The 22,400-nt window shown below is 44.5% G+C and overlaps 1 protein-coding gene across 23 annotated transcripts in view; it reads left to right on the forward strand.

Annotated features, from left to right (window-relative positions):
- PPFIBP2 (PPFIA binding protein 2) overlaps positions 1–22,400 on the forward strand; it is a 141,173-nt gene that overhangs the window by 101,397 nt on the left and 17,376 nt on the right. For all 23 annotated transcript variants that reach the window (XR_004257570.1, XM_032240619.1, XM_032240622.1 and 20 more), the window contains 9 exons: positions 1,134–1,226; positions 7,484–7,595; positions 10,099–10,160; positions 11,284–11,359; positions 12,789–12,892; positions 14,712–14,779; positions 16,320–16,377; positions 17,372–17,413; positions 21,482–21,623. Coding sequence is in view for 22 of the 23 variants with exons in the window: in XM_032240619.1 (XP_032096510.1) it covers positions 1,134–1,226; positions 7,484–7,595; positions 10,099–10,160; positions 11,284–11,359; positions 12,789–12,892; positions 14,712–14,779; positions 16,320–16,377; positions 17,372–17,413; positions 21,482–21,623 (757 nt within the window). In the remaining variant the exon portion in view is untranslated. The remainder of the gene's footprint in view (positions 1–1,133; positions 1,227–7,483; positions 7,596–10,098; positions 10,161–11,283; positions 11,360–12,788; positions 12,893–14,711; positions 14,780–16,319; positions 16,378–17,371; positions 17,414–21,481; positions 21,624–22,400) is intronic.

Here is a 22,400-nt window from a genome sequence, read left to right on the forward strand (position 1 = left end):
GGGAGTTGAGGGTTCCACTTGGCACATGACAGTTGGGAGGTGGCTGTGCAGCATCCATGTGATGGTAAGTAGGAAGTTTATCGTGTGAGACTGTAGTTCAGAAAGCCTATGGAAATGATTATCTTTATGCCAATTCTTCTGATGGGAGCTAGTTAGCAGGACCAATGGTCTGTTAAGGAAATATTGGTTCAAGATAACAGTGCTTAGTGGTGTCGTCTTTATCGAAGGGGTAGTTTCACAAACAAGGGTCCTAGAGTCAGAATATATGGGCTTAAACTCCAACTCCACCACTTACTAGCTACATGAGTAAGAGAAAATTGTTTGTGTCACTTCCCCACTCAGCAACCTTCAATGACTCTCTACTGTCCAAAAAATGGCATTGGAACTCATCATACATATTTTCATCCTCAAGCCTTTATGTTAAGGTCCCACCTTAACTTCCCTGCCTCATCTTCCACTGTGTGCCTGCACCCATCCTCAGCTCCAGCCCCATAAGTTACCTCCCTTTCTGCCTCCTATCTTTACACGCCCCCTCCCCCCGGATGCCTTCTCCCTCCCTTCTTTCTTCAAACCAACCTCTTCCTCTGAACTGGAGCACACATTATGGCACCCGTATTTGGCATTTAACATTTGTTCCCTTAGGGTGTCATTTTTTCCTCTATGAGGCCTTCCAGGATCACAGACCCCCTCTTCTGGCTTCCTTCACTCCCAGCACAAAGAGATGGTCCCAATTAGCCTGCTTCCTACTACTTTGCATCGCAGGGAAGAAGCTTCCTCATTTCAGCATCTCTGTTCTTCCCACTCTGAAGCCTCACCTGCCTGGTTCCCTATACTCACGTGTGTGATGCTGGAGTACCCTGCAGAGGACACAGCTGTCAGAGAAAGAGGCAGGCAGAACAGGTTCTAAAACTAAATGGAAAGGTTTCACTTTCTTATGTCTGGAGCTCCCTGGTCTTTGTTTTTTAAAGGCCATACAGCTTTCCTAAAACAAAGGCCATGTTTAAAGATGAAAGCTGCTAAGTGGAGCTTGATGTGGTTGCTGCATCCTCTATGCATGAGCTTAACCAGGTTGGTAAATCGAGAGCACAACCTTTTAACCATCAGAACTTCATCTTTCTCCCTCATCCGTCTAGGAGTTACTACAAGAGCTCAGGCACCTCAAAATCAAAGTGGAAGAGTTAGAAAATGAACGGAATCAGTACGAATGGAAGCTAAAGGCCACTAAGGTAAACGGCACTCCTGATGCTTATGGAGAGGATATGAGGTCCTTGTGGGGAGGGTCTGCATTCCACCTTGGGGGCTTCCAGTACCTTGAGTTTGAAAATGCAAATCAACCCTCCAATCTGGACATGCAAGAGTGCCCAGATTGTGCAGGAGACTGACTTGATCAAGGAAAGGTCCTCATGGGGAAAGCCCGTGAGGTTATGAACTGCTGAAGTGTAGTAACCCAGTCTGCGTCCTCTCCCTGCACCGCATAGCACCTGGCTGAAGCTGGGCCAAGAAGAGGGTAGGAGCGGGAGAGCAAGTGAGTGGCAGGCAGTGAGTCGTGAGTCCTGAAGCAGATGTTGGATGCATCATTTTAAATTCAGTAGTCCCTTCTAGAATCAGTTTTTCAAAAATTGGCATGCTTTATTTTTGGCACAAAATATATTCCTAAAAATGACATAAATTTTGAATTATTTCTTCAATCAAATCATGTTTCTCTTAAACTGGGGAGCTTGCAATTTAAAGGACACCAAGAATAAATTCTATTATGAAATAAACTCCTTCCCTCCCTCCTTTGTTTCTTCCTTTTTTTCCTATGCTAAAGTACGGAGATCAAAACTAGTGGGTTACATTCAGCCCGTGAATTTTTTTTGGCCCGCACAAAAAAAATGTTGGATTTTTAAATGTTGAATTGTCTTTTAAACATCAGGAAGTTTACATTAGGCTATGGTTAGGTTTCCTTTGAGGGTATGGGAAGGTGGGAGACTCATATCTACCTTCCCCTACTGTGTCTGCAGTGCCACCAAAGGGCATTACGGGATCGTTTTTACTCTAGTTTTTTAACTTCTAGTTTGTATTTTTATTTTTTCTGCAAGTTAATTGCTAATGATTATAAAAACAATAACACTCATTATAGAAAATTTTTAAACCATAAAAAAAATTAAAGGAATAAAAAGCACCATACCATCCAGGCACTACCATTGCTAATATTTCCTTCCAGATATTGTTCTCTTTTGTTTTAGATCTGTGTTAGGCCATTCTTGCATTGCTATGAATAAATAGCTTAGACTAGGTAATTTATGAAGAAGAGGTTTAATTGGCTCAGGATTTTGCAGGTTTTACAGGAAGCATGCTCTCATCTGCCCAGCTTCTGGTGAAGCCTCAGGGAGTTTTCAATCATGGCAGAAAGCAAAGCGGGAGACAGTGAGCAAGAGAGGAGAGGCGGTGCCGCAGACTTATGAAGAACCGGGTCTCGTGAGAACTCACAGTTGCGAGGACAGCACCAAGAGGGTAGTGCCACCATTCGTGAGAAATCTTTCCCCATGAGCCATTCACCTCCCACCAGGGCCCACCTCCGATATTGGGGATTACAATTCAACATGAGATTTGGTGGGAACAGATATTCAAACATCAGGGTCTCTCTCTCTCAGTGTTTCTGTCTCTCTTAATTGTTAATGTTGATAATTTGTATGCAATTTTATATCACGCTTTTATCATTTAAAATTTTATGACTTCCCATGTTATCAAAAGAAAGCAACAAACATGATGTTAATATTTATTTAATAATCTAGTGTATAATCGTAAAATAATTTGATTAACCATTTTACAGATAATGAATCGGATGCACAGAGAGATTAACTAACTTTCCGAAGATTTCACCGCTATTTGGTACCAAGCCTGGGCAATGAGACACATCTGTGTCCTGGCCTGTGTGTGTCTGAATGTAGTTTTTCATGTGTATGCTTCACAGGCACCAGCACTAGGGGCATTGGTTTGGTCCAGTAACTCAGAACCTTCCATCACAACACTCCACTCAAACAAGCCCTGTCTTGGTGAAACCTTTGAAGTTGTACGTACCATTCTCTGTGATAAAACCAAATAACACTTTCCTTTTTAAATTACCCAAGCTCTTTGCCTTGGCATGTAGACCTTTGAGATGCTAAGGTAGTTATTTAATAACTACCAAGTGTGGAACACTTCCTATGTGCCAGAATGTTCCAAGCTATTTGCACACATTTTATCATATAATTCATAAAATCACCCAGTGAGGTATATGTTTTATTTTATTTTATTTTTTTACACTTAAAAGTGTAGTATTTATTTCTCTGTCCCTCCCCTGCTATGTAGAGGCAGCCCCATTGCATTATATTCATTTTGGTGAAATATACATAACTAACATAAAACTTTCCACTTTAAACATTTGTAAGTGTATAATACAGTGGTGCTAAGTACATTCACATTGTTTTCCAACCATCCACCACCATTCATCTCCAGAGATTTTTCAGCTTTCCAAACAGAAACTCTAGACCCATTAAGGAAAAACTCCCTATTCTCTCTACCCTCTGCCTGGGAACCTTTACTGTAATTTTTGTCTGTGGTACTTCATATAAGTGGAATCATAGGACATGTATTTGTTTTTCTTTTTGTATCTGGCTTATTTCACATAGAAAATTAATGTTATAGAAGACTTTTGAAATTAATTTTTGATTAACAATTGCAACCTATTAAGACTTATTAAAAAGTAATACAAGCTAGGCATGGCGGCACATGCCTATAGTTTGGTTACTTGGGAGGATAAGAAGGGAGGATCACTTGAACCCAGGATTTCAAGGCCAGCCTTGGCAACACAGTGAGACCCTGCCTCTCAAAAAATAGATAAACAAATAAAAACAAAACACCAAAAGTTATACCAAATCTATTTCTCAAAAGCAAATAATAAAATGACTATTAATAAGCTCTGAATAGAAGAATTATTTACATGATAGGTGATATTTACCAGATCTCTACAGGAATAATCAGTCTTTATTTATATCTCTACAGGAATAATCAGTGAAACATTACATGCATTCTCATTACAGTCTGAAAACAAGGCTGGGCATTCTTTAAATTTTTATAATTAGTATTATCCTGGAGGTTCTAAGCAATGCATTAAGATAAGAATAAAACCAAGCATATCAAAATTATTGTTAAAGTGAATGGGAAGAGATGTAGTGGCTTGCTCATGTAATCCCAGAACATTTGAAGGCCAAGGTGGGAGGATCACTGGAGGCTGGGAGTTCAAGACCAGCCTGGACAACAGAGTGAGATCCCATCTCTAAAAAGGTAAAAATAAACATTAGCCTGTCATGGACTTGTAGCTGTAGTCTCATCAAAACATTTAAAACTGAGAAATATTATGGATAAAATGAAGTTATAATGTCTAGGATTTCTTTTGAAATAATCCAAAGGGGATAATGTCATGGTGATCAGTAGATATAAAACAAGATTAGGCATATATTGCAAAACTGAAGCTGATTTGTGCATGTTGCATGTGTGTTTCTTTATTAGTAAATCTGAGATTTCTTTTTTACATTTATATTGACTGTATTCCTTCTGTGGACTGTCTATTCCTGTATTTGGCCTGCATTTCTAATGGGTTGTCTTTTTAAAAAAATTTTAGATATTATGTTTCAGTCTGTTACCCAGACTGGAATCAAACTCCTGGGCTAAAGCAATCCTGTCCTCTTGGCCTCCCAAGTAGCTGAGACTACAGCTACAAGTCTATGTTTTTTAATTCTCACTTTACTGGGAAGGAAACTTGGCTCAGAGTGGCCAAGCTGAGGCTCACATCTGGGTCTTTGTCATTCTCGTTATACTGCTTCCTACATTATCCTGATTCCTTGCAGAGAAAACCAGCACTGTTTTTGGAAGTTCTTCACTTTTCTTCTTAAGGCTTCTCAGTCCCTGAAGGGGATTCATCTGTCAGTTCAGTGGCAGTAGGGTATGGTCCCTGGGTTTAATGAGGCACAGCACTTGCAGGGACCCAGAGCACCCATCTCTGCCTGAATGCCTGTCTGCATAGCTCTCTCAGACCTTTTGCCACACAGCTGCAGCCATGGTGACTGTGGCCATAGGAACAGTGGCAGTAGCATACACAGTGAGGTAGAAGGTCTTTGGACTGTTCTTGGCCTTCCTAACTGTGGAGACAGAGATTACTCTAAGGATAACAGAACACATATTGTTTCTGGCGTATTCTTGTGGAAACTGGCACAAGGCAGGTTGGGCCCAGTCACTTGGTCTGTAGGGTCCACAGTATATACCTACAAGACCTCCCCTAGAGGCGGGCCTCAGGAAGAAGAGTCCTCATCATGCCAGGTGCTAGATTCCATCTTGATAGGTCTACATTGCTGAAGTCCCGGTTGTGGGGTCAACAGACAAGCACCAGGTATCCAGATTTCTAATGAAGACCAGCACCCATCCTGTCCACAAAGAAAGGGAGAACTGGACGTGGAGAGGTGCAAGAAAATAACGTTAAAGGAATATCTTTCAAGAATCATCTGACCTCTGTAGAAATGGAGGTTGACAGTCCGAAAGCTCATATCTTCAGAAGCCACTGTCACCATGAGTCATAAGCCCATGGGCATCTTGGCCCTGTGTGAGCTCTGAAAAACTGCACCGTAGCTGTGTGTCTCAGCCTGCAGGTTGCACAGCAGGACCCAGCTCTTGGCCTCTGTGAGTGGAGCCCAGAGCAGAGGGGCAGTGCTTCATCATGAACTTTGGAATAAGGAAACGCTACCCCTTGTCACTCTTGATATGGTCATCCCTGTCCCATTTGGGGGATGCTAAGGAAGATTACTTAGAAACCCTTGAGGTGGGCTCAGGGAGCCCAAGCCTTGTCAGAGTGGCCCTCATCTGCCTGTTACCTCAGAAGCAGACACACTGTGGAGGGTGGAGCTCTGACACTGGAGCAGGCAGGCCAGGGTTTGCATCCTGGCCTGATCACCGAGTAGCTCTGTGACTGACACTGAACCTTATTCTACTCCTGTTTTCTCTGGTGACTTATGGAGATACTGTTTCCTCCCATGGTATCTTGAAAGGATTTGATGTAAGAAAGCAATGATTGCAGGGGCTGATCAGGGTGGGTGCTCAGTCCGTGTGCTGAAACGGAATACATGGTCTGTCCAGCAACAGAGTTGCCAACAAGGCCAGTGCTCATTTAATTACTTGGGGTTGTTCAAATATTAACTTGGGCCTTTGTGGAATTGGACAGCCCATACTGTCACCTTGAGGACCAAAGGTGGGACATGATTGAACCAACACATGGGGAAGGGGTGGCCAGAGGAGAAGGCTTTGCTGTCTTTTATTGACCAGCTCCATAGTCAGTGCTCACCCTTTTTCTTAGCTGGTTTGATGCTGAGATAATTGAACCGATTATCCACAAAGAAAATAATAGGATGGAAGGAGCAAATAGCAGTAGCATTTACTGAGCACTTAGTATATACTGAGTATTGGGCTAGGTTGTTCATAACCATTATCTTAAACCTCATTGCAGTCCCATGAAGTAGGTGTTGTTTTTCCCATTTTATAGATGAGCTGAGACACAGAAAGGTTAACTTACTTGCCCAAGGTCACCCAACTAGGAAATGAGAGAGTCAAGGTTTGTTTGACTCTAAAATTCAGGTACCTCTTGTGATAGGACCTATACAATTCTGATCTCCTAAAGAGTATGGGAAAGCATGAACAACCATATCTAGTGTTGTGTGAAATTTAACCTGTACTACTTAGTGGAGACATGGGAACTATAGCACAGCTGCCTGTGTGTGCAAATATGAATGTATGTGTGTACTTATGAGCTGTGTATACATGCCTTTTTTACCCCCTAAAGTATATATGTTAAGCACTCCTGAATGCTTGTACATCTATATATGAGTGAGTGCGTACACATGCCTGGAGGTTGGGCAGAGGCAGTGATTGTGCCCAAAGGGTAGGAGTGTTTTGAGGGAGGGAGCCCTTGGCTTACCTTTTCTCTACCAGTGGTGATTTGGCTTCCGCTGTATTTTCTGTGTGGGTTTGAAAGATGGAAGCTGCATGCACTTGTTACAGTGGTGTCTCTAAATGGTATTGCATGAGTATCTTGGGAGAAGGAAGACCATGTCCAGAAAGACAGCATCCTCCTCTGGCAAGAACAGCCCTCCTGTTGCACACAGTCCCAACTCCTCATCACAATCCCAGTTCTCACAGGACAGGAGAGAGAGAGCCTGGTCAGATAGGAAGATGCAGGAGAAGAAGCACATGGATGGCCAGAGCTGTTGGGGGAGCCAGGCTGGCCTAGAAGAGGGAATTCAGTCAGCAGAGTTCCACCTGTGGGGAGGGCAATGAGCCCCTGCTACTGTTCACCACTTCTCCCAACTCCTGACATGCCCTGGGGCCTGATAGGCTCTGGACTCTGATGGGAGGCACTTTGTCATGATTTTGGCAGTCCTTCTGACCTAGTAGGGATCCTCTGTTGCTCTTCCAGGCTGAGGTAGCCCAGCTGCAAGAACAGGTGGCCCTGAAAGATGCAGAAATTGAGCGTCTGCACAGCCAGCTCTCCCGGACAGCAGCTCTCCATGGTGACCACACAGATAGAGGTGACTAGCCTGACCGTGACAAAATGCAGTTTTCTGGGTCTCTAGGCCTACTCTTATAAGTGAGCATGTGTTTCTATAAATGAGTGTGCATATGCATGTGTGTGTAGCCATGCTAATGTGCATGCATGTGTGTGTGCAAGGTTGTCTAAGTGAATGGATGCACCTGTCTGTGTGTTTGTGTATATGTGCCTATAATGCAGTGCTATTGTGGAGTCATTTCCATGGAACTCTGCCCTAACTGGAAGGCTTTTCTCAGATGCAGAGAAGGTTTGTGCAGCCACCTCTGGAGCTTTTGCTGAAAATGTAGGAAATACCTAACTCTTTCGTTTGATTGAAAGGCCTTGTTTTTGTCTTGTCACCAAAGGGGAGGCTTTAGCAATTTACTGTCATTTTCATGGATACCTGCCTGATGCTTGTATAAGGCCCTGAGGTTATAGAAACAAGTCTGTTCATTCTTGAGATTTCAAATGGTACCTCTCAGAAAGGCCTTTCCTGGCCACCCTAACTCAAATAGGTGCCCTCAGTCCTATTATTCTCTAACTCAGCATCCTTCCTTTTTCCCGCACAGCACTTATTATAACTCAACAGTGTTACATGTCATCCCCACTTGGGCAGGGACTGTATTTTTCTTAACAGCATATCCAAAAAGCCCATCACAATGTTTGGCCCATTGTAGGATCCAAAGAAATACTTCTCAAATAAGTGAAAGGATGGTGAATGGCCTCTGAGGAGTTCAAGTCTTGGCGATCAAAAATGGAAGATAAATCCTCAACTACTCTTACGAACACATAAACCTTTATAGCTGTCTGCCATGCATACAAAATGATCACACACCTTTCAACTTCTCCACTCACAGACAGGCTGCAGAGCAATGCTGAAGATCAAATACTCCTATGGATTGGTGCCACTACCTAGTCACATCCTGGCCTCAGCACTGCTTAGCTTGGATCCCCAGCTGGGGCGTGGAAGCCATGCAACAGTGGCTTAGGCTGGAGAAGGAAATTAGTGATCAACATGCTCACCCCTCGCCTGGCTTTTGTCAGTGTCCACCCAAGCCATTGGGTGTGTTGCCTTCCTCCCAAGGCCTCCTTGTAGAGGCTGAGTTCTACTAAGACACCCCAGACTATCTCTGATGATAAGCCTGGACAGAGAGTGTCCCATGCCATGACTTCTAGGCCAGACAGCCGTACCTCTTACTGTCTACCCCTTACCTCCCCACAGTCTAAGCCTCCCAGGCCCTACCCCTGGGAAAGAGGACTTTTAGAGGACCTTTAGAAAGAGGACTTTCTAAAGCTGGTCCTCTGGTCATTTGCTGCTGAAGTTAAGTTCTGACCAGTGGACCAAGGTTTGCCAGTCTTTTTCTGGAACTTACTGCTCTCCCCAGCAAAGTGAGCTGCAGAGCTGATGTTAGCTACCAGGACCCTAAATAATGAGCAAGCATTCTCCACTTTATTCTGAAAATGAATCTCCACAACTGTTTACACAAAGTCTGTAGATCTACTGATGCTAATCTTGTTAGATGTAACAAGCATCCCAAAAGAAAATGGGAGTCCTGTATATTTGTTCCCTTGACATCTGCACTTTTTTTTTTAATGGACATCCCTATTCCCGTTTTGGAAAATGTATAGATTCTCCTTTGAACATCATTCTAGCTATGTGCCAGTTTCTAGAGTATCTGGCAAATGACCTCCAGCTTCCTTAGGCTCTCTAGAACAGTTAAGGAAGAAATCAACAGAGTCCCTCTTGGGCCCAAACTGAGAGAAGGCCACGGGTTTTCCGTGACAGAACAACAGAGATTTCTCAGCTCATAGGGAAAGTCTGGTTTACGATGAAATAAGATTGTTTATCCTTAACCCAGCATTTGTTTACATATGTATGTGTATACACACACACACACACACACAAACATATGTATATATTTTATATATATATACACACACACATATAGATATGTGTGTACACATATATATACATATATCAATACATCTAAACATTTGTTAGTCAATTTTGACTATATCCATTTAAAGTTAAGCCAAGTACCAACTCTTTTACATAATTATTATTTCCCAGTCTTCATTCAACTGTGGATTTTATTTAATGTTAAATTCTCCTCTGCCTACAATTTGTCAGACTGTATGATTTTCTTCAGAGCCAGTCAGCAGCCTACTCAAGTTGTAAAGGATAAGAATACCTATATTCTTAGAAGATGTTGGTTTTAAAAGATTTTTGGGTTCCTCTGTGTCACCTTGAGTACATGGGCATTTTGATTTTGCCCATAAATGTCTATAAAGAGAAGACAGAATACGAGGTTCCTTCATTTAGTAGTCTAACAAATATTTAAGGAGACCGAGTCTGTGGCAGACACCATCCTGGTCTTTCTAAAGAACTGAAGGAGCCACGTTCACATGGAAAGTCTTTGTGTGAACTTGGGGCGCATTGTAGCAAATGTGGATAGCTGTTTACATTTATATAACTAATTATTTCTATACCTAAATTATTTTAGACCAAGAAATTCAACGTCTGAAAATGGGGATGGAAACTTTGCTGCTTGCCAATGAAGATAAGGTAAAATGCTCATTGGGTAGCCCTGTCTTTTCCCTGGTTACATCCCTGGCTCTGTTTGGTCCCTGCTGGTCTCTGATATTCTGTACAGGGCCATGCTCATTATGCCACTGACATATGGATATGTCAGGAGAATGACTTATGCCCCCTAAAGACTTGGCCTCAGCCACCTGTTTTTGGCCTTGGTAACTGGAAAGTTTATCTAAATTGAATCTCCTAAAGGCAGATTAGAGCCCTCCCTGTTCGTGCTGTTTTGGGGGAAAAAATACTGCTGTGATCACTGCCAATATCCTAGCTCCTGCTGAAACCCCTAGTGAAACAGTCCACCAGTCTCCCATGTGCATGATCTGACAATAGAACCATCATAGAGATGCTTGGCAGCATGCAGTGCCTCAGTTTACCCTGCCATCTTATATCCTTCACAACTAATTTCAGCACAGTCATAAAATAGCCACCTCTATAAATAAAGAGTACCTGGCTGGTATAAACATCATCTCTGAGGAGCACAACCCTGCATTTTACAGATGAGAAAACAGACTCAAAGTGCTTAAGTAATGTGGCCCAAGGTCAGGTAACCAGTAAATAGCACAGCCAGCTTTCACATCCACGTTTGTCTAGGACCTGTGTGGTCTCCCAAGCCCTTTTCACGGCCTTTGCCTTGAAAGAAATGATCTTCTCTGGGAATTTCCTCTGTAGTATGAGGTATCTCAGACTCCTACGGAACAAATGAGTATATTGGGATAAATATGACTGCTTTATTTTAGTCATTTTTTGTGTAGCTCCAGAGGGCAACACTAGGACCAGAAGGCAGATTTCAAGGGCCACTTTAGGAAGGTAGGGAGACAGTGAGCATCATGCTTCTGAAAATGTTTAAGCCCTGTGAAGGGTGTCACAGGTAGTTATTGTTGACTCACAGCCTTCAGGTAAAGCTGTGAATGCCTGCAGATGCCTATGAAGCTAACCACTGAAATCCCAGCTCTGTGGAATGGGGCCTGGACACACTTTTCCTTTGATTCCACAGGGGTGTTTCTTCTCCTTGTGCCCAGAACATAGCCTGGGTCCCAAAATGAAATCATGTGAGATGCCGGCATAGAATTAATCTAAATCTCTGTTTGCATTGTGGCAGGACCGTCGGATAGAGGAGCTTACGGGGCTGTTAAACCAGTATCGGAAAGTAAAGGAGATTGTGATGGTCACTCAAGGTAAGAGCAAAGACCATCCTACTGTGGTCGCTGAAAGATACTCCACCAGCTACGTTAAATCCAGGGGCAGTCCTGCTAGCAGCGGTTTCACCTGTATTTCAGAGAAGACTCCCTACTGGAGAATAGAGCTGTTTAGACTTTCCTGCATGGTAAGAAATTAGCAGTTGTTGATTTCCAGAAATGTTAGCAAATGGAAGTCAGCTCAGGACCTTCAGGGACTATCCAGATCACCAAGAATATAAAGCCTGTGGATTCTCCACCATTGGAGGGTCTCTTATGCATCTTCCCAGGACGAAACCTTAGAGGCAGCAAGTACAGTTAAACTTGGGTCAAAAATCAACTCAGTGCCGTCACTGGGGATTAGAGCTTTTCCACCTCCTAGAAAATCTAGAGCTCCGCAGCTGACTCAGAGGGCCGTCTGGTTGCCTTCCTTGAGTTGTTGGGCCTGAGTTGCTGTAGGAAGTCACAGGACAGAGAGAGCTGCTGTGTTTAATATTTGCTGCCCTGACTGAATGCAACATGCAAGCAGCCTCAGTGTTCTTATGGGCATAGTGGTGCATGTGCCAGGCTGCCTTCACTGTTCATGCCATTGGCCTGGGTTCCCATCACAGATCCTGAGGAAGTGGCTGTTGTTTCACAGCACAGGGCTGCTCTGAAGGATATTTAGGAACCTCTGATTCTGGCTGAGCTTCTGCTGCTTCTTGGGAAGAAGCCAAGCCTCTGCCAGGATGCAGCTGACTGGTCACTGACCAGGACCTCTGCCAGCCCTCACACACAGTCCTCTTTTGTTTTTTTTTTTTTTTTTTTTTTTTTGAGACGGAGTGTCACTCTGTTGCCCAGGTTGGAGTACAATGGCGCAATCTCAGCTCACTATAACATCCAGCCCCCCAAGTTCAAGCAATTCTCATGCCTCAGCCTCCTGAGTAGCTAGGATTACAGGCACCCGCCACCACACCCCACTGATTCTTGTACTTTTAGTGGAGATGGGGTTTCAACATGTTGGCCAGGCTGGTCGTGAGCCCCCGACTTCAAGTGATCCACCCACTTCAACCTTCCAAAGTGCTGGGATTACAGGCATGAGCCAATGCACCTGGCCTCACAGCCCTCTTTAATCCTTTAAGATCATGGGTCAAGTCACTCTCAGGGCTTTAATTGCCTATGGCTAAGGAGTGAGACGTTTGGAGGCAGGGGGTACATTACCTCTGTTCTGCAGATAAGCTTTGACCTTGAAATGATCCTGATGCCAGCCCATGCTCAGATGCCCTGAAGAATCTTCAGAATCACACTCTTAATGGTCCTTTATATATTTCTTAGTCCTTCATAATGAAGGAGAAACAATGTTAGAATTTCATGGTACAATTACAGGTTTCTGAACAATTCCCACAGTATGAATTCAACAGTTCACTCTTTTCTGCATTAATGCTTGCAGGGCCTTCAGAGAGAACTCCCTCAATCAATGAAGAAGAACCAGAGGGAGGTTTCAGAAAGTGGAACACTACAAATAAGGGCCCTGAAGAATTATTTAAACAAGAGGTACAGTGTTTCCATCCATGATGTAGGGTTTCAGCAGGTCCTCTGAGCTTGTCCTGAGCTTGTGGGAGGATCTAGTCAGACACATATCAGGTACATATCTTCACAGGTGAATACTTAACGAAGTGCTCCTCAGGCTGTGATGGGGATAGTGGAGCAAGAGGCTGAGGCTCTGGCCTGTGCTCTGGTTGGAGGGCAGCATGGTAGATACTGGAACTTTCAAGGATAAGAATTCTCCTTTTTAATCAGGCTCTTAGTTTCTTTTTTTCTTTTCTTCTCTGGAATATAAGCATAGGCCAAAGGTGGTGTTTGATTTATCTTCCACTCTTTCTCCAAGGTCTGCAGTCATGCCTGATACCCAGTAGAATTCAAAAAAATGTTTGTTGAATGAACAAATGAACGAACATGTCTTGCTCATTGAGAGGAATAACTGCAACCTCTGAAATGCTGCATTCTGACTTGACAGATACCCCCTATAGCCAGGACACAGATTTTCCTTCTCATCTATTTCATTTGTGTAAAATCTGGTCCCTATTGTTTGAATCTCTCTGGACTTAGGCTAGATACAAATAAACAAGACCTCAAGTGAAGGAGGGGCTTCAGCCTATGGTTCAAAAGATTCCTGAAACTCCAGACAGTCAACTCTAAAGGATCTTAGTGGCCCGCTTCAACCTTTTTAATTAACAGAGGGACAAAACATTCATCCAGTGATCTAGTTAATGACTCAGAACAAGCACCCCAGATTGCTGGCAGTTACAGAATAGTGCTGTCCAAGACTTACTGGATACCTCCATGTGGTCACTGTGATGAACACTGTACCTGGCAGAATCTGGACTTGAACCCAGGTCTAACCACAAAGCCCAGGCTTTTAAAACTATACTGTAATGCCAGGGCTGTTCTTGTAGTAGACCAAGATGATGCTGGGGTCTAGAGAAAAGAGGCAATACTGGAGACACAGGACTGTGTTCCTTCATAACCACCGTTAGCTCAAGGTGGCTCCACCTGTGATGCCAGGTGCACTACTAAAGGCACAGTGTTGCAGAAGGTACAATACTGAAGACAGACAGGGCTGTATTCTTTCATACCATCATTAGCTCATGGTCACTCCACCTGTGATATTCTTTCCTTTCTTGCCTTAGCCAGTTCTCATTTCTCAAAATTCAGCTCAGCTATTCTCCTCTCTAAAGCTTTCCCAACTTTCCCACCAGTGAGAGGAAGCCCCTCTCTCCCACTGTTCCCATATTGTGTTACAGGTGTTGGTACCATAAGAACATGTTGCATTGTTCTGTTACCCTAGTTTACTTGTCTGTCTCCCAGATGTGAGGAGTACTTGCTGCAGACCTGACACAGGGCCTGGCAGGGAGTAGATGCTGCTGATGTTTGTTGGGTAACCGTATCAAATGGGATTCTCTCATTGAAAGCAACAAAATTTGACTCTGGCTAACCTAAGCCAAAAGGAATGTTTTCGAAAGAGGATGCAGTGGCTCATGAGTTAAAGGAAAAGCTGAAGAACCAAGCTCAGAAAGGGCAGGAGCAGAAAAAACCCAGGAACCCAGGTCTCAGGAATCTACTGCTGGGATATGAACATGATCTAAGCTCTAGGGCCCAGGAAGGAGAGGCAAGCTGGCCCAGATGGACCGATAGGCCTACCACACCCCCTTGGCATCTTGAAAGAGCTGGGCATCTATAGTGATGTGTCCACCATGGCTGTACCCAGGGAGAAAATGTCTCCCTAAAAGGAATCATTCAAAGAAGGGGGAAAGATGGTGGGTGGTCACCAGACAGACTGTCCTCTACCATGACTCTTCTATCTCTGGTGCAGATGCCTCTGGGATGTAGCTCTCCTACAGTGGGGCCACCTCCATTGCCACAGAAATCACTGGAAACCAGGTAAGAGGCCTGAGCGTTTCCCCATAGCCACTGTGCTCTCAGGCGTGCCTTGGGGCTGCCGAAGTGGATGGTGACTGGTCCTGTGTGTTGAGCATGGCCACTGCATCCTAGGTGCACCTGCCCCTCTCTAGTCAGGGCACTTACAAACCAGGCCTACCTCTTTGGGCTACAAAAGGGCTTCTCATCCTTCAGCTTGAGGTGTGGATCATTGTCACTGAGAAAGGACTTGGCCAGGGATTAGAGCCTCAGAGGAGACGTGGCTGCAACTCATCTGTGTCTTACAGTGGCTACTCAGAGCTGAGAGCATGCCATGATATGTGTTGTTTTTGTCAGCCTCTGCTTTCTGCTCTTGGAGTGAATTTAGCCCTTTGTAAATCCAAGTTCTCTGAGGATGGACATGCCTCCTCATAGCAATTGGTCTAATTGCTTTGGGGATGCTTCACAACAATGGACTAAAAATGGGTTCGCCTCTGAGGTCATTTGACTGCCAGCTGTCTTGTTCCCTCTAAAACAAACCTAAGTCTAGTTCCCTATGTCTGCACTTTCGCACACATTTCCAAATTGAGCTCCTTGCAAAGGAGATATGGAGGCTTCACTGCCAAGAGCAGGCTGCCTTTCAGGTAAGGTGTTGGGGCAGATGACCATAAGCATCACAGAAGCTCCCCAGAATGGTGCTGAGTCTCCGGAGCCTGCACTCTGAGTCCACTTTCCAGAAAGCACTTGTTCCTTTGAGCCTGTAGCCCCAGAGGAAAATGGTAATGTTAGAGAAGTTGATCAGCCAATCCTTAGTTTTGGAGAGTAAGAATTGTGGTTTGTGAGTTCGCTGAGGGAAGGTCACTACCAAGGAACTCACACTGGCCAGATTCAAAAGAGACTAAGATTTTTTTAAATGCTGATTTATTCATAGAAACTGAGAAGTATGGCTGCCAAGGAGATTTGGCAAAAGGTTACCCTTGGGACCACTGTGGCATGGCCTCTTGATGCATTTGGTGCCCCTCTCTGCAAAATAGCCCCTGAGAGAGCCAAATTATTCTAAGCAGACTAGATAGGGCATGCAGATCCAGAGCAGAGTGTGGAAGGTTCCTAGCAGGTGATCTGGAGCCACGGCTGGCTGGTGTGTTCACCTCCACTCTAAGGAGGCTCAGGTCCCTCCTCCCTGGATTACTCTTAGACTCAGACAAGCCCAGCATTCATGCCTTTCCCCTCTTCTGACTCTGTAGACATTGGTCTTTGATGACTGCACAATTGTCACCTTGTTGCAGCAGAATTTGAGTGTATTCTGGCTTTTTGTGCAAGAACATTTCATTTGGATTTAAGTGATGCCCTCATGCCCTTACTAACACATTGTTGGACCAATCTATCCCCCAGGGTGGGCCAGTCTAATTTTATATGTAAAGGCTGTTATGAGAGGGTATTTTTTTTTCATGACCTTGAACCTAAGCCGAAGACCACTGGTTAAGTATTTGAAATGTCCTCTGCATGAGTGATAACATTTACCTCCTTCTCCAGTAATTCTTTCTTTCTTTTGTGTTTTTTTCAGGGCTCAGAAAAAGCTCTCTTGTAGTCTAGAAGACTTGAGAAGTGGATCTGTGAATAAGGTCAGCTCATCAACCTACCCTTAAGGATGACTGAGTTACTTTTTTGGGCCTAGCCTAGTACTGGGATATGGGTAGGTCCTGGTCCCTACGTTGTAGAAGATTTTATAAAGTTGTGGGGAAAACAGGAATTACATGAACATTTTGAGAAAATTAATCAGGTGTAGTCCAAAGCATCTTAGAGGAAGAATAATTCAGGAAATGCTGCCCGGAGTTGATGAGAGATGTTGAGGTAGGCAAAGCTTGGTTAAAGTCTGCTGGGCACTGGTGGGTTTTGGGAAATGGTGGGGAGTAGGAGGAGGTAAGGTCAGAGCCATGAGACAGATCGAGCCAGGGAAGATCGTGACTACTAGTCCTATATCCCTGCGGAACTTGGGGGCATCATACAGACTTTTTATTGGTGAATTAATGTGAGTAAAGTAGATGATCCCAGGGAGAAGATGGGGGATCTTTAAGATGTTGGAGAGTGAGCTGTTCTAAGAGTCTGGGAAGATGAGGAGGGTTTTGTGGCTCCTTAGATGGGAGTAGCCCTTGATCATGTGGGTGGACCTCACGCTGCAGGGGACAGTAGCAGGCTCTTGAGCTTGGTCATTAGAGACCGAGGGAGCCTGTCCTGATAGAGACCCTTCAGTGAGCCCGTGCTACATGGCATCCCTTGGTTTCCAATAACGTTGGTCAGCCTCCCTGTTGATACAATGGAGAACCATAAAAGCTGAAGTCGCCAGGAGCCCTGGGCTCATTCAGTGGCTCTGCTTTCATGGTCATGTGTCCCTTGGTTGCCACGACCATGTTGCTGGCAGCTGCCCAGGACATCTGTCCAAGGAGTTGGACAGGGAACTGTTTTCTGCCATGGATGGTGATTACCTGGCATGAAGATGTGGAGGGAGGGGATGAGCCCTTCAGATTTAAGCAGACGGGTAGTTCTGAGTTGTTGCTGTTTGTGAATAATACAAATCTCTTTTCTCCACATAAACGAAATCCTCTTGTTACTCCATAGTGTATGGACGGGAACCAGCTCTTCCCGGTGGTAGAGCCCAAGGTGCGTTGACCTCATGCCCTGTTGCCTATTTGTGGTTACACTGTTTGCAAGTATTTTAATTTGGCAAGTCATAGCTTTGTAGCTTTAAAATGTACTAACTGTAAGGGGGTAAGAGGGGAAAGATCAACTTTTCTTTCCCATTTTATCTTTATGTGCACCCAACTATTTAACATGCTTTCACTGCCATTATCTGTGGGACAGAATTTATTATTACCACCTCCATTTTACAGGCTCAGAGAAATTAAGAAAGTTGACTTAATCCCTGGGAAGGGGATTGCTACGATCTCAGCACACTGTCATCCTTTCTGTGCTGATATGTCATGGTTAAAAAATAAACCACAAGTGCACACTCAGTCCCGCTTTGGTGAACAAGTTATGTTATAAAAATTCGATTAGGACTAATTTTCTTCTTCTGTCGTGGAAGAGGATTAAGTTTTTAGGCCAGTGCACAAATGTTGAACCCATAAAGAAATGAAGATTCATATAATTAGCATAATTTCAGCCACATCCAACCACGATTTATAACAGTATATAGAAAATGTATTGTATTGTGAGGCTGATGGCATTTCCCTTCTCTGTCCCCTGCCTCCATGTCCACATGAAACATGGAGCTTCTTATTCCTTGCTGACTTCTGCCTGAGGGGGTCATTTTATATTTTCACATCCATCTGGTAAAATGAGGCATCTCTGCTCCTCCACATTTGCTTAAGAGAAAGATCTTTTCTGCACCTCTGCATCTATATAAGGGGTTTCTCTACACTTCCATATTTGTAGCGGTTGGTGCTTCAAGTAGGCAGCCATTCCTTGGGCCATCTGAGCTGTACAGCAAAAGTCTTCTGCCTGCTCTCCTGCCCAGGTGCTCCAGAACACAGACCCTTGAGTCTGGGGTTTGTGTGGTCCCTTTGTGAACCGAAAGGCTACTTGTGAGGACAGCTGTTAAATCGCTCAGCAGTCCCCCCTCCCACCACAGCTTCACAGAGGTCATTCACAGGTGTTTCTAAAGCACATCTGTAAGTGACCGCCTGCTCCTTTGGAAGAACGCCCAGTTCACAGGCTCAAGGTTCAAGATCCCAATTTGATTACCAAGAAATATGAGTGGTATGGGACTATTTATAAAGAAAAAAATGCTCCAGATTAAAAGATTAATTTTGTATGGTTTTGCCCATAATCACAATCTTATACAATCTTGTTCAATATGGCCACTGCTCGCTGCTCACCCACATACACCACTGCCCTCCCAGAACTGTCCCATAGGGCCAGAACTGTTCCAGAGCCATCTTTCTGCAGCAGCCCTAACTTTTGTGTCTGGCACTTGCTTAAACTGGCTCTTGCTTTCTGTGACTTCATTGTAAGACATCCTTTGTATTCTTTTCCAGCTCTGTGAGCTTCCCTAAAATGTGCATCTGCTGATCCTCTCTCTTCGTGTCTAGCCCGTGGATAAAGTCAATCTCCCCTACTTCTGATAGCTCTGGAATTTAAGTCCCTCCTGCCCTCTCTGACTGCTCTGTTCTCCAGACTGAATATTACCTTCTTATGTGCATGGATCACAAGCCTTTCAGGCTGCTGCTTAGTCTACTTGGGATCAGCACTAGTTTCTCAGTGTATTCTTTAAGTTGTGCTCTGGACCAGACTGTGATATTCTAGATGTAGTCTGACCAGTGCCTGCTTTGGTAAGAACTGCTCTTCTAGATTGCTGTTTCTTTAGGTCCTGGGTATGTGATATTTCCTGTGCTTCTGTTTATCCAGTGTCCACTGTGTGCTAGGCCCTGTGGATATGTTATTTCCTGGCAAACCTGAAGCAGGAATTGTTATTCTCCTTTTAGAAATGACCAAGCAGAGGTCCTGAGAGGTGGAAGAGAAAGAGCTTTGCCTGATATGGTCTGACTCAAAGCCTAGGCCCTCTCCACTCTGGCATGCTGCTTCTCTGTTCTGATTTAAAGCAGCGGATAATCAGTTCTACACTACTCTCTTGGCTGGGGCTTCTGTTCCCCCACAGCCAGGAGGAGTATTCTTTTTGGAGACAGGAGTTGAGCATCTCTGTTTCCTCTGCATCATGTCTCGACATTGCACCACCTTCTCCATCAGTGAGTCATTTCTTCCCAGCACTTATTCTTGGCCTGAGTAGAACCCAGAGAGCCCTTTCCATTGTCCTTGATTCCTTTTTGCTTTCTTTCTTACAGATCTGGGCTGCCTTTTAAACCCCATGCTTGGATTAGGTATCTGTTCTCTTTGCATCTCAGCTCCTCAGGGAGTTCCCTGCTGGCCCACTTGGCTCCTTGGCTGTCTCAGCCCTGCCTTGAGGGATCATGCATGATGATACAGTCAGAAACCTGTTTTTGAGAGCCCTGCCCTCTTCCCATATGTCCTATGTAAGGTGGAGCTTAGAGTCATGCCCTTCAGGTCTCTAAACTTTTTGAACACTATCTTCTCATTGTCAGTGGTTCCTGGGTCTGACTGCATTCATATAATCTGAGATGCTTGTCAAAAATACAGACCCATGGGGTGTGCTTCCAGGAAGACTGAATCAGGGACTGGGCACAGGAGGGATCTGGAAACTCATATTGTTTTACAAGTGCCCTAGGTAATTAGGAAGAGCAGCCGGCACGTGAACTACCATTTGGAAACTCTGGGGTCTTGACCACATACATGTCTGATCATGTCTAATCTTTAGCTCATGGGTCATCACAGACTTGAAAATCTCATGGCCTTCACTCTCAAGGTTCTAGTTACTTCTACTGTACCAGCCAGTTCTTTCAGAATTCAGTTTACTGTTCCTGTATCTCTCCTTTCTGAGCTATTTATAGGGAGTTACAGTGAATGTTCAATGAATGAACTGAATCTCAATTTCTAGGACATGCGTTTATAAGGAAATTGAATTCAGAAATATATTGGATACTTGGCTTTTAGCTAAATGGAACTTCAAAGGATGTTTCAGTCACAGCAGCTGCCCATTACTGTTCTGACTTGCCAGTTTGAAATGTTTTGTCTTTCATATTTTCTTCTGAATCTAATCAGGTGATCCACAGTCAATTCCTTCTGGTGACATCGCTTCAATTTCTCTCTTCTTTTTTTCTCACTTTCACAGTGCATTCCACTGTGTTTCTCTCAGGTTTGCAGATTTAGAGGCCATTATATGCCTCTTTGCCGAATAAATGCTATCTTCTTCCTCATTTAATCAGCTTGTTTTTTGGGACCTCTCCATGGCCAGGGTCCAAGCATGGAGCTGGGTACACTGAGGCTCTACCTTGTGTAAACTCTAACCCTAAGTTCCTAAAGGAGCTCGTTGCCATGTAGTCCTCTGGCCCATTTCTTGTCATCATCTCCCCCAAAGGTGTGCATATCTTCTTGCTTGCCTTAACATGATGTTTTTCAAGAAACCATTATCATAATATAGATTTTTTTCTTTTGCTATAGATTTAAACTTTAATTTCCCTTCTGTAGCATACCTGTTCTCCGGCAAGATCCGTATCATTTGTGCAGTTGGTCAAGCCCTCACAGAGGTCTGCCCTTGCCTGGCCTGAGGAAGGATCCCAATTAGCAGAAGCACCTCTCTCCTCACCACAGGAAAGCAAATCTGGGAGAAACAGAGAAGCCCAGAGCAGACTGAGCTCAGCTTCCTCTCTTGCAGAATTGTTATTTTACGTATATATGTATGTATGTATGTATGATAAAGCATGAGGCAGCTTTTACGAGAATGCCAGTTTTCATATCCAAAGAGCTTACAGAGTAATTCACAGCTGTTAATTCATCGAGTCTCTGAGCACTAGGCCAGACAGCAAAGGCCACTTTGTAAGACAACTTCACTTCCTGTTAGAGGCAGTTGCAGTCAGCTCTGGATTTGCACTTGACTCTGTCCCTGTCTTACTGTGTGGCCTTGGAAAAGTTTCTTCCTTCCTTGGAACTCTATTCCCCTTTGTCAGACTAGCTAAATAATCTTTGAGGGGTCTTTGAGTCACCATATATGAAAAATGGCTCTTGAAAAACAGGGAATTATTCTATATCCAAGGATTTCCCAACTGAGGCTGACAGCTAAATACGTATCTTTCTCTTTCTTCCACTTTCGAATAGGACAGCCCTTTCTTGGCGGAGCACAAATACCCCACTTTACCTGGGAAGCTTTCAGGAGCTACGCCCAATGGAGAAGCTGCCAAATCTCCTGCCACCACTGCCTGCCAGCCTGACGCCACGGGGAGCAGCCTGCTGAGACTGAGTAAGTGTCCAACCCTGGTGCTGGTGACCTCTAAGCAGTGTCCTTGGCACTTTGAGTGATTATACAAGAACCTTGCACCTACCACCACAATCCGCAATTGGAGAATGGTGGGGTGGGTGGCTGGAACAAGCTGTACCTTGGGGTGGTCCCACCTCTAGAGGCTCCCTCTGGTTGAGCTGTTTTCTATGGTCAGCAATCCACAGTCTCAGCAAAGCAGGGTGTGTGTATCCCCTACTTCTTTCCAGCTGCAGTTTTCACCCTCATTTCCTCTCTTCTTCTCTTCCTCCTCTCGAACCCCTTCCTTTCCTTCCTAGCATTGTTTTCCCTCTTCTCAGAGACCCTGTTCTACCCTTCCTGCCCCTCATGCTTCCTTCCTCTGTCACTCTGATCTTCTCTCTCCTGTCTCCACCTTCTTCTCTGCAGCTTCCCTATTCCTAGTAGGAGGGTATCATGCACTCCAAGTAGGAGCATTTCCTTAGGCAAATAGAGTCAGTGGCCAATGGGCAAGTGTGTTGGTCTACAGTTATCCTTTCGGTGGGTAAGACCTGAAACCGCAGAGGTTTTTGCTGCTTTGCGTTCAAAATAGGCCATCTTTCCCCAGCAGCAGCAGAAGATTCAATGGGCCCAGGAGGGAACATTCTGGTCCTGGCACAGTTCTTCCTGAGGCCCCTCAGCCTCAGCTATTGCCTGAGCTGGCCCATGTGTTGGCTTCGTGAAGGTCAGCTCTGCCCTTGGCTGCAGGAACTCCAGATAAGCCCTGGAATGAGTGTGTTCTCA

The sequence above is a fragment of the Sapajus apella genome, unplaced genomic scaffold, assembly GCF_009761245.1.
Source record: "Sapajus apella isolate SASKATOON/1434 unplaced genomic scaffold, GSC_monkey_1.0 scaffold47, whole genome shotgun sequence".
NCBI lineage: Eukaryota > Metazoa > Chordata > Mammalia > Primates > Cebidae > Sapajus > Sapajus apella.